This window comes from Molossus molossus, unplaced genomic scaffold, assembly GCF_014108415.1.
Source record: "Molossus molossus isolate mMolMol1 unplaced genomic scaffold, mMolMol1.p scaffold_m16_p_15, whole genome shotgun sequence".
NCBI lineage: Eukaryota > Metazoa > Chordata > Mammalia > Chiroptera > Molossidae > Molossus > Molossus molossus.
In genome coordinates, this window is record NW_023425350.1 from 54,363,909 (window position 1) to 54,376,918 (window position 13,010).

Genomic DNA, 13,010 nt, shown 5'->3' on the forward strand with positions numbered 1-13,010 from the left:
GCAACAAAATTTCGGACATCATATGCAGTAGAATTTTCACTGATACATCACCTAAGGCAACAGAAACAAAGGAGAAAATGAACACATGGGACTACATCAAACCAAAAAGCTTCTGCACAGCAAAAGCAACAACCATCAAAATGGAAAGGCAACACACCCTATGGGAGAGCATCATTGACAATGATACATTAGATAAGGGGTTAATTTCCCAAATATATAGAATACTCATACAACTCAACAAAAGGAAGACAACTCAAAAAATGGGCAGAGAACCTAAATAGACACCTCTCCAAACAGGACATACAAATGGCCAAGAGACATGGGAAAAAATTTTCAGATGTCACTAATTATCAGAGAGATACAAATTGAAAAAACAATGAGGTATCACCTCACTCCTGCCAGAATGGCTGCTATCAACAAATCATCAAACAAGTGCTGGTGGGGCTGTGGAGAGAAGGGGTCTCTAGTATACTGCTGATGGGAATGCAGACTGGTGTAGACACTGTGGAAGACAATATGATATTGAAAATTGATCTGCCATTTGACCAGTGATCCCACTTTTAGGAATATATCCTAAGATGCCTGAAAGACCAATCAGAAAGAATAAATGTACCTCTGTGTTTATACCAGCACCATTTACTATTGCTAAGATCTGGAAACAGCTTAAGTGTCCATCAATAGATGAGTGGATAGAAATGCTGTGGTACATATGCACATTGGACTATTCAGCTGTAAGAGAAAGATCTCTTATCCTTTGAGATGACATGGAGGGCCCTGGAGAGCATTATGCTAAGCGAAATAAGCCAGTCAGAGAAAAACAAATACCTTGTGATCTCACTTATTTGTGGAATATAACGAACAAAAAAAGCCGATGAACAAAACAGACCCAGAGACATAGAAATGAGTATGGTTCAAACTGACAAACCTCAGAGGAGGGGCGGGGGATGGGGGGAGGGATGAGATAAACCAGAGAATTTATATGCATGTATGCATAACCAATGGACATAGACAACAATGCTGGAGGTGAGGGGCAAGATAGGGAGGAGGGTGTCTGCAGGGGTTGGGAGGAGAAACATCTGTAACAAATTAATGCAAAGAAAAATATATATAGATATACACGGTCAAGAAAAAACATAAAAAGATACTCTATATCATGTCATGAAGAAAATGTAAATCAAAACTACAATGATAGATACCACTTTGTACCCATTAGAATGGCTGCTATTAAAAAATAACAAGGATTGGTGGGGATATAGAGAAATTGGAATCCTTGTGTATTTCTGGTAGGAATTTAGAATGATGCAGTTGTGGTCCTGTGCTCTGTGGTTAGAGCGTCAGCCTATAGACCCAAGGGTCACAGGTTTGATTCTAGTCAAGGGTACATACCTGGATTGTGGGTTCGATACCCAGTCAGGGTGCGTGCAGGAGGCAACCAGTTGATGTGTCTGTCTCACATCCATGTTTCTCTCTGTTTCTCCCTCGCTCCCTTCCACTCTGTCCAAAAATCAATGGAAAAATATCCTCAGGTGAGCATTAACAACAAATAAAAATTTAAAAAGGTTCAATTGCTATGGAAAGCAGTATAGTAGTTCCTCAGAAAATTAAACATTGAATTACTGTATGATTTAGCATTTCTACTTCTGAGTATATACCAAAAAACAACTGAAATCAGAAATTTGAACAGATATTTGAAAACCCATGTTTATAGCAGCATTATTTACAATAGGCAAAAGGAAACAACCCAAATGTCTATCAGCTGATGAACAGATAAATAAAATGTGATCTATACATACAATGTACTTTTATTTGCCTAAAAAGGAATGAAATTCAGACACATGCTGGTTGTGGATGAACCTTAAACACACTGCACTAAGTGAAATAAGCCGGTCCGTCACAAAAGGACAAATAAAAGATTTCACTTATATGAGGTACTTATAAATTCATAGAGACAAAGTAGAATAGTGGTCACCAAAGGTTGGGAGGGAAAAAAGGGAGTTAACTCTTTGATAGATACAGTTTCAGTTTAGAGCTCTAGAGACTTTTGCACAACAGTGTGACTATAGTACTTAATGTATATTCAAAAATAGTTAAAATTGTAACCTTTATGTATATTATACCACAATAAAAAAAACTACAATAGAATTTTAAAACTAAGTATCTAGCTTCCAAATTACTGTTGAGTATACAAAATTGGCAAAATAATATAGAATAAGAAACAAGAAACTTTTAAGGTAGCATAAACAAGTCGAATGAATTACAATGAAATGTTTTTAGCTATGATAAATAGAATTAGCATATACTGGCATTGGCTCATACATGCATTTAACTTAAGCAAGTGCAATTACTTGTATTTAACAAAAGAGAAGGAAACTTTCTTCCTTGGAAAATTCTTCATGAACTCCTTAAACTAAATTGGGTATACTTATCATTCTCTTAGGACTTTATTTTCTTAACAGAAAGAATCCACAGAAATAAAAGCAAAACAAATAATTTGTTTTAAGAAAGAATTTTATTTACTTATTTTTCTTACCTGAGAACATGTTTAGAGAGAACAGGGGAGAGAGAGAAACATCAATGTGAGAGAGAAACAGATTGGTTGCCTTCTGTACGTGCCCCTATTAGGGATCAAACCTACAACCTAAGTATGTGCCCTGACCAGGAATCAAACTGGCAACCTTTTGGTACACAGGACAACACTCATATAAGTGAACCACTCCAGCTGGGCTTAAGAAAGAATTTTAAAAGTGCAAGTGGTTTGTGCACTCTACACTCTGTGAGTATATTACCATGAAGGAGTTTGAAGTGGGTGGTGGGAAACCTTCATTCTCAAAATTTATTGTCCTCATTTGCCTTTTATAGTTTAAGCATCTTATCTTTATTTTGCTTTCCTGAGTGTTATTCTGAAATGTCTTTTTGGTGCAATATGGCCTCTAAACCCAAGCCAGGTTCTTCATCAGGTGCTCAGATGCAGGCACAGTGATTTGTTGTAAGCCAGGAGGAAAGAGTGAACTCTGATGGATTTATTGAGCAGACAGGATATCAGTTTCAACACGGTGCCTTAGAAACCTTCAAGGGTAATTTTGACTTTGCTGTTTTTAAACGTACCTTCTGACTTTAAACTCTAAATTCCGTTTAAAATGTATTTCTACTTGAGTGAATAAAAAGATATGAAATTATACATTGTGATCCTAGTATATATACACTTAGAATGATATCTAACCAACATTTTTTCAAAAAATCATTTTCTGCATACTTCTCTGAATTGTCTAAGATAACCAGGTTGATTTTTTTTTTTAAGGTGACAGAAAACTTGCAGCTTATGTTCACTTGTTTTTTCAATCAAAAGGTATTAAAGCTCTTACTGTGTTCCTGACAGATACTGTGCTACATTTACAGGAGTGTGGAAAATAAACATGGCCCCTGTGATCATGATTGTATGTTGAAGTGGAGAGACAGATTAAACAACTAGACTACAAATAAGGACAGTACAAATGATGAGTGTTAAGAAAATAAAGAGTCCTAAGAGAATAACAAGAGGACCCAGTTTAGTTTTAGGAGCTTGTTAAGGATTTTCCAAGGAAGAAGAAACATTTGAGCTGAGACTTGGAGGATAAGGTGAGTTAGGAAGGCAGAGTTGAAGAATGAGTGTGTTTTGGCCAAAGCGAACAGTATGGCCAAAGCTACTGAAGCAGGGAAGTTGAATGCATTTGACAAATGAGAAAAGGCTGTGTAGTTAGAGCAGAGTGGTAGCTAGATGTGGTTAAATATGGTAGGTCCAAGATCATGCAGGGTCTTGTAAACCATGTTAAAGCATTTGGATTTTATTCTGGTAGGCAACTGTGGTTTGATTTACATTTGTAAAATTTATTCTGGATAATATCTTGTAGATGGGAAGACAGGGAGCCATAGTGGGGAGGGTCAAGAAGTGGAAATAAGAGTTAGAAGGCTGCTGTAGTCAGTACCAGAGATGGTAGCTAGTATCTAGGATTAGACTGACAGTGATACAGGTGGAGAGAAGTGGATACAGTCACCACAAAGAAGGTGGCACCATTCACATCATAAACATATGCTGCTGTTTTATGAAAACACACAGTGGGCAGGAAAGTTCCAGATCCCTGTTAGAGATTTGAAGTAATAGTGTTAACTTTCTTCCTGCCCCAAACATAAATCTACATTTATATAGCCTATAGCTGTGCACGGGTGCAGGAAAATAAGTACCCATACACTCATTGGCATACACACATGCTTGTGGCTCTACTCTCTCAATTACCTCTCAGCTCCACTGAGATTGGTTCTCTTGCTCATCAACCCACTGCTGTCAGGAACTTAATTAGTATTCCCCACCTCTGAACCTGACGTAGTCACCTTTCTTGAAGAATGAAAGGTGGGGGTGAAGAGTGTGCATAAATATGTTGCCGGCAGTGTGTGTTCTGTTTATCTGGAAGTAGTTGTGAGGAGAGTGACCCCATGTATAGTTGTATAGTACCACGGTATATAATAATTTTTTTGTAATTAAGGAAGGGGCTGTTTTTCTAATAAAAAAAAAAAAATACTGTAAGAGCTAGCTGTGTCCTAAATGCTAGAATCTGAAGCTCAGAAGAAAGGTTCCAGTTAGAGATTTGTATTTGTTGATCATCAGCATATAGATAGCATTCTGTACATTGCTAATCTGTGATTTCACCGAGGATTTTAAGAAAGCCCAGTTTTGACCCCTTGAGGAACTCTGAGGATGAGAGATTTGGTAGAAGAAAAGATACTAAGGATTTGCCAGAGAGGTAGGGAGCAATCCGGAAAAAGTGATGCCACAGAAACTGAGAAGATCAGATAGAATCAGTGCTATGGCCAATAAGGCTTTGTAGGATTCTTACAATCTGACTTGAAAAATTCTTCATGGTTTATTAATATTTGTATTGTACTTAGGATACTGATACCCAGCTTTTATTGCATATCCATTTTAGTTACTGAGAAAATGAATGAAGTACAGAATCTCAGATTAGAAAGAAAACATTTTTGTAGAAGATAATTCTAAAGTTACTACAAACTCTTATAGATCCAGGGATGTTCTTTTGTTGCTTATATATGGCATAGATAAACTTCTCTTACCAGATAGAGGAACATTAAAATAAAATAAAAAGTTTAAAATTTTGTATTTCTTATTACATAAAAGGTTCCTTTCAATGTTTTGTTTCTTGTATTGTCAGATTAATCTTCCTTTATTAAAAAATAACATTTTCCTTTATTAAAAAACTTCACGATGTTACAGTTCACATACAATAAAATTTACACTCTTTTTTTCTTTTTTTAATTGTCACCTGAGGATATTTTTCTATTTATTTTCGGACAGAATGGGAGGAAGAGAAAGCGAGAGAGAAACATCAACCTGAGAGGGACACATTGACCAGGGCTGGGGCTGAACCGTAACTGAGGTATATGCCTTGGTCAAAATCGAACCCAGGACCCATTGGTCCATAGGCCGATGCTCTACTGCTGAGCCAAACCAACCAGGACAAAAATTTACACTCTTAACTTGGGATTCCATGCTGTGCTGAATTTTGTCCCGAACAATTATTTTTGAATATTTTCCACAACTCTCTCCCTTGGGTTCTGTAATCCAGCCTGACCACAAATGTGTCTCCTGTTCTTATATACTCTGCTTTTCTGTCTACTAATGCTTGTCTGCCTGAAATGACTTTATTCTTTCCTCTGTGTTTTTATACAGTGTACTTTTTTCCCAAGGTACAGTCTATTTTCTCTTTCCTCTGAAAACCTTCCTGAGCTGAAAATTGTCTCCCTTATGAACTATTAGTCTACTTTTTTTTATTATTAATTTTTTACCTTTATTGATTCCAGAGAGAGAGGAAGGAAGAGGGAGAGAGATAGAAACATCAATGAGAGAGAACATTGATTGGCCACTTATTGCATGTCTCCAATTGGGGATTGGGCCCACAACCTGGGCATGTGCCCTGACCAGGAATCGAACCGGCGATCTCTTAGTGTATGGATCGATGCTCAACCACGGCCTGGCTGAACTATTAGTCTACTTTATATATCTTCTCTTGTCATTTGCTTCGCCACCTTGTATTGTTGCAATTTATTGTACATGTCTGACAACTTCAGTTTGACATCTTCTGATTACCATACAACATTCCAATTGTAACGCCCTTTTTTTTTTTTGAAGTGGTTTAAGAGATAAATTTTTGTCTTTCTTCAGCTTCATGTCTATATTTTTGTTACTTGTACTACTTTCCCATTTTTCTTAGGATCCAATGATGCCATTGCTCCAGACTTCCCGGCTCAGGTGCTAGGCACGAGAGATGATGACCTGGGATTCCCTGTTAATATTAAACATAAAGAGGGGATCTATAGTAAGAGGGCGATGACTAAAGCATCCTTATCAAAGGGAAAAAAAACCTTTCAGAAAGATAATGCAGGTAACTGGATTGGTTTTGTATATTTTGTGGCCTTTTTCCCCCCATTCATCCTAAATGAGAACATTGTTTAATCTTTATCTTTTTCTGCTTTGTTATACAGACTTTTTTCTTAGCTATTTTATTGGGTGTATAGAAAAAGATAAAATATTTATAAGTAATATTCAACCAAGTATGTTTTAGAGACTAGAATCCATTGAAAATCTTGATTAAATTGCCTGATGAGTTGTCAGATGGTGCAAAACTAGTGGCAATTTGGTAGACATAGATAACCCTGTGATTCCACTGACAAACAGTTGAAGATGGGAAAAATATGGAAAATTTGGCAGAGAACAAAGTGATAGAATAAGGGAACTCTTTCAGAAGTCTGCACAAAGAACTCACCAACTATATTACTCCTAGGCTGCAGTTGGTAAGGATGATGCATTTGAAATAAAGTTGGGCTCTGTTACCTAAGAGACCTCCATAACCTCCCACCTGTTAATGAGGGTCTACTAATACTATAATTGTTCATTTGCTTTTAAACTTTGCATCCTAAGAAAAAGTCCTCCTCCTGACTTAATCTTAATGCCTCCATTTCACCATAGGAAAAGTACAGCCTTAGAATCTTATCTTAAAGGATTACAAAGGATAGGGGGCTGCCTGACTAATGACCGATGTATAATAGCTAGGTGATCTCATAAAATATGTCAGAAATAAAAGTCAGTGGAAGGGTTGGAATAAAAAAGTGAGAAAATCTCTTAGAAAATAGAACATGAAAAGAAGGGAAAAGGGAAAAAAAAGGAAAAGTCAAGATTGGCCAAAAGGTTCAACATCATAAAACAGGTGTTCCAAAGAGACAATAGAGAGTCAGTTGATTAGAGCCATATATATTAGTGAGAGTAAATTTCTAAATCATAACATTGAGTGAAAAAGGCATGTTGCTTGAAGATACATAGAGTATTATACCATTTATATAAAGTTTATAGACATACAAAACAGTCTTGTACATTGTTGATTAATTCATGCAATATAGTAAAATAATAAACATTCTTGAGATTAATAAACTCTGAATTAACTATAAAAATTGCTACTGAAAAAGAATGGTATCGAGGCTTTATACACGGAATCATTATAATCATTATTCTGTAATGTTTTATTTATGCTCTGTGGTAGACATGTTGGTGTTCATTAAGTTTTTATGTTCATTATGTTTTATGCCTTTCTGGTTTCTTTTTTTTGTAATCCTCACCGAGGATATTTTCCCATTTATCTTCAGATGGAGAGGGAGAGGGAGAGAAAGAAAGATAGAGAGAGAGAGAGAGAGAGACACCGATGTGAGAGAGACACATCGACTGGTTGCCTCCCGCATGACCCCAACTAGGGCTGGGGACGGAACCTAAGTATGTGCCCTTGACTGGAATCGAAACTGTGAGTCTTTGATCCATAGGCCAATGCTTCAACCACTGAGCCAAACTGGCCAGGGCATGCCTTTCTGATTTCTTTGTTGAAAAATATTCATACTTAGAGATAGTAAAGGACTTTTTTGTCAACCCATTGTAAAAACATATAATCATTATTAACTGGTGACTATTGTCTTAATTGTATTGGTAATTTTTAAATGTATTTACTAACATATTAGTTTGTATTTTTGTTTTTCCATATGATAAAAAAAGTAAAGAGATGTTTTTAAAAGACCAGTAAGATAGGTAAATCTCCAGCAAGTATGACCAAGAGAAACAGAAACAAAGTTTTAGACAAGTTTAAAAGGATTTAACTTAAGATTTTAAAAATTATATGAGTATTATATATAAAATGTACATGATATACATGCTTTTCTAGGATTATATGAAATATCAAAATTGGCTCTGTAAGTAACAAAAACTTTGAGTTACTCTGTAAGTAACAAAGAATTGAAAGGGTTGTTCAACTGTTCTTTCTACTTTGAAAAAGATACTTGATCTAGATTTTTTCTTTTTTTTAATTAATTCTCATCAGAGGATATTTCTTCATTGATTGATTTTTAGATAGAGTGGAAGAGAGGGAGGGAAAGAAAGAGAGAGAGGGAAAAATATCAATGTAAGAGAGACACACTGATTGGTTGCATCCAGCACAACCCCAACCAGGGTAGGGAATTGAGCCTGCAACCCAGGCATGTGCCCTTGATGATGAGCGAACCCGAGACCATTCATTCCTCGGGCTGATGCTCTAACTGCTGAGCCAAACCAATCAGGGCTAGATTTTTTTTTCTTTACTGTTGTATCAAACCACAAGGATCAGATTTTATTTAAAGTGATATTTTATTTAAACCATTGTACAAAGAAAAATACGGAAAGCTTTCCAATTCTTGTCATAAACCTACCATAACTATCACAGTTTTTATATAGTGGAGTCTAAGAGGTGCTTTTTTCCTGACATTTATATAAAGAGGTTTTGGGGTTTTTAGGGGGGAGTTGGAGGGTTTGGTTACTTGCTCTTTATGTTTATTACCTTTTCCTTCTCTGTGACATCAAATGATGTCATTATTTCAGATACCCAGGTTCAAGTTCTTATCACTGGCGATGATAACCTCCGAGACAAAAACCAGAAAAAGAATATCTACAATAAAAAGGCAGTGACTAAACCTGCCCAATCTAAAGAAATAATATTATTGCAGAAAGACATTAGAGGTAGCTGAACTGGATTATCTGCATATCGTTTTCTTCTGGCCTTCTAAAATAAGAATAGATGTAACAGTATTCTCTATTCTCTTCTTGCTTTCTTCAACCCTCTATCTTACTCATGTGAAACAAAATATTAGCTGAAATTTTTATTTTACATCGATAGCTATAAAACCATTTTTAAAGCCCTTTGAGACATTACTGGAGAATTTTTGTGAATATAGTATGCAAATTAATTTCATTCACAAAAAGTTCAGTGTTGCTCTGGCTGGTTTGGCTCAGTGGTTAATGCGTCAGCCCCGAGGACTGAAAGGTCATGGGTTCAATTCCCAGTCAAGAGCATGTATCTGGGTTTCAGGTTCTATCGCCAGCCCTGGTTGGGGTCGTGCAGGAGGCAGCCATTTGATGTGTCTCTCTCACATCCATGTTTCTCTCTTTCTCCCCACCTTCTTTCTCTCTCCCCCTCTACCACTTCCTCTCCCTCTCTCCCATGCTCCCTCCCTCTCTTCCACTGTCTCTAAAATAAATAAATGGAACGATATCCTCAGGAGAGGATTAAGAACAACAACAAAAAAGTTTCATGCCATTAAATGCTGACTTGGTAACACCATTGTCTTTGTGCTTGAGGAATTTAGCGTGTTTACTTTCTTAACTACCTATCCATCCATAGTCAGTTGGACTATGTCGATTAAAAATGCCTATAAATAGTGTGTTTAAGTTAGAATTTGTTTTGGCTCTGAGAGATGAAAACAAAAACAAAATAACATTGGCTTAAAGAAGGCAGGAAACTGTTTCTCTTGTAAAAATCTAGAGGTAGACATCCAGGCATTACATGGTATCAGGGAACACAGCTCTTTCTCTCCTTTTGCTCTAACATTTTTAGTTTTCGTTCTCATGCTTTAGCCATCTGGTTCATATTCCAGCCAGGAGAAAGGAAGAAAGAAGCCTATTCCTCCTATAAAATACTTCTCAATAGCTACATGTACTGTTCCCCTTCCATTCTATCGTACATACATAGTCACATGGTCACATCAAGCCATGTTGCCACAGAGGTTGGGAAATATCTTTATTCTGGTAAGTATAGGCCCAACTATGTTAGGGTTCTATTTGTAGAGGGAAAAGGAAAATGGATTTCAGAGGACAACTTGCAGTCTGCCACAATGTGAACAGAAACATATTGGAGCATAACTAACCATGTTATTTAAAAAAAAATTTTTTTTTTAAATCCTCACCCGAAGATATTTTTCCATTTTTCTTTGGTGGGGGGGAGGAGAAAAACATCAACATGGATTGGTTACCTCCAGCATGACCTTGACCAGGGGACTAAACCACAGCCGACTGGAATCAAACCCATGCACGACTCTTTGGTCTGAGGGACAACAGTCGAACCTCTGAGCCAAATCGGCCTGGGCTAAATTTTTTTTTCTTTACTGTTGTATCAAAGCACAAGAAACATTTTATTTAAACCATTGTACAAAGAAAATACGGAAAGCTTTTTAATTCATGTTATAAACCCACCATAACTGTCGTAGGTTTTACATGGTGGAGCCTAAGAGGTGCTTTTTTCCTGGCATATATAAAGAGGTTTTTGGGTTTGGAGGGGGGGGGGGCTTGGGAGGTTGGTTACTTGCGATTTGTGTTTATTAACTTTTCCTTCTCTATGACATCAAATGATGTCATTTCAGATACCCAGGTTCCAGTTCTTATCACTGGTGATGATAACCTCCAAGACAAAAACCAGAAAAAGAAGATCTACAATAAAAAGACAGTGACTAAGCCTGCCCAATCTGAAGAAATAAAATTCTTGCAGAAAGACACTGGAGGTAGCTGAACTGGATTATCTGCATATCGTTTCCTTCTGGCCTTCTAAAATAAGAATAGATGTAACAGTATTCTCTATTCTCTTCTTGCTTTCTTCAGCCCTCTATCTTGCGCGTATGTGAAATAAAATACTAGCTGTAATTTTTGTTATACATTGAAAGCTATAAAACCAAGTGTTTTATAAAACTTTTTTTTTTTTAAAGATACTAGGGTCAGGGCCTTTATTTATTTATTTATTTATTTTTATTATTATTTTTTTTTTATCCTCGTCCGAGGACATTTTTCCATTTTCTGTTCAGGTAGAGTGGGAGGGAGAGAGAGGAACAGAGAGAGAGAGAGAGAAACATCGATGTGAAAGGAACACATCGAGTGGCTGCCACCCGCACAACCGACCAGGGCCAGGGGACAAACTGCAACCGAGGTACGCGCCCTTAGCGGGAACCGAACCCGGGTCTCTCAGGACCGCAGGCCGACGCTCTAACCGCTGAGCCAAACCGGCCAGGGCCTTTATTTATTTTTATTATTTTTTTATTAAATAATTTTTGCTACAGTTGGCTCTACTTTTTCTTCTCATTGACACCTCTCTCCTGATCCCACCCCTCTCCCCCCAGTGTAGGTGTCTATGTTCATTGGTTACACATACATGCATTTAAGTTCTGTGGTCTATCTTCCCCCCTCCCTCCACCTCCCTTATAAAACATTTTTAAAGCCCTTTGAGATATTTCTGGAGAACTTTGTGAATATAATACACAAATTAATTTCGTTGACCGAAATTCACATAACGGACTGTTTTTTAAAAGTTCAGTGCTGCCCTCGCCGGTTTGGCCCAGAGGTTAGAGCGTTGGCCTGTGGACCATAGAGTACTGGGTTTGATTCTCGCTAAGGGCATGTAACTCGGTTGCAGTTTGTCCCGGGCCCAGTTGGAGTTGTGTGGATGGTGGCCACTTGATGTGTCTCTCTCACATCAATGTTTCTCTCTCCCCCCCTTTCTCCCTCCTGCTCTATCTCAAGATAAATGCAAAACTGTCCTCGGGTGAGGGGGGGGAAAAAAAGTTCTGTGCTGACCTAGCTAGTTTTGCTCAGGGGTTAGAGTGTTGGGTCGCAGACCAATGAATTGAGAGTTCGATTCCGGTTAGAGCATGTACCTCCCTCTGTTGCAGTTTGTCCCTGGCCCTGATTGGGTCATGTGGGAGGCAACTAGTCGATGTGTCTCTCTCACATCGATGTTTCTCTTCCCCCCTCTCTCTCTCCTCCACTCCCCACTCTATTTGATGATAGATGGAAAAATATCCTTGGGTGAGGATTTAAAAAAGAAACGTTCAGTGCTGCCCTGGCTGGTTTGGCTCGGCAGTTAATGTGTCAGCTTGAGGACTGAAAGGTCACAGGTTCAACTCCCAGGTAAGGACAGGTACCTGGGTTGCAGGTTCTATCCCCAGGACCGGTTGGGGTCATGCAGGAGGCAACCATTTGATGTGTCTTTCTCCATCGATGTTTCTGTCTCCCCCTATCTTCCTCTATCCCTCTCCCACTCCCTCTCTTTCTCTCTCTCCCACCCTCCCTCCTTCCCTTCCACTCATAAATAAATAAATAAATAAGTAAATAAATAAATAAATAAACAAATGGAACATTATCCTCAGGAGAGGATTAAGAACAAAAAAGTTCCATGCCATTAAATGCTGACTTGGTAACACCATTGTTGTATGTAAGTTTTTGTGCTTGAAGAATTTAGCTTGTTTACTTTCTTAACTACCTATCCATCCATAGTCAGTTGGACTATGTCGATTAAAAATGCCTATAAATAGCCCTGGCCAGTTTGGCTCAGCCGTTAGAGCGTCGGCCTGCGGTCCGGAGAGACCCGGGTTCGGTTCCCACTAAAGGCACGTACTTCGGTTGCAGTTTGTCCCCGGCTCTGGTTGGTCGTGCGGGTGGCAGCCACTCGCGTCGATGTTTCTCTCTCTCTCTCTCCTTCCTCTCTCTTCCTCCCACTCTATCTGTACAAAGAATGGAAAAATATCATCGGGTGAGGATAAAAAAAAAACAAAAAACCTATAAATAGTGTGTTTAAGTTAGGATTCCTTTTGGCTCTGAGAGATGAAAACAAAAACAAAATAACATTGGCTTA

General features: G+C 37.9%; 1 protein-coding gene across 1 annotated transcript in view; it reads left to right on the forward strand.

The window, feature by feature from the left end:
* ALMS1 (ALMS1 centrosome and basal body associated protein) overlaps positions 1-13,010 on the forward strand; it is a 234,301-nt gene that overhangs the window by 138,139 nt on the left and 83,152 nt on the right. Inside the window, exons 15-17 of the mRNA XM_036263247.1 lie at positions 6,261-6,431; positions 8,939-9,076; positions 10,753-10,890. Coding sequence (XP_036119140.1) covers positions 6,261-6,431; positions 8,939-9,076; positions 10,753-10,890 — 447 coding nt within the window. The remainder of the gene's footprint in view (positions 1-6,260; positions 6,432-8,938; positions 9,077-10,752; positions 10,891-13,010) is intronic.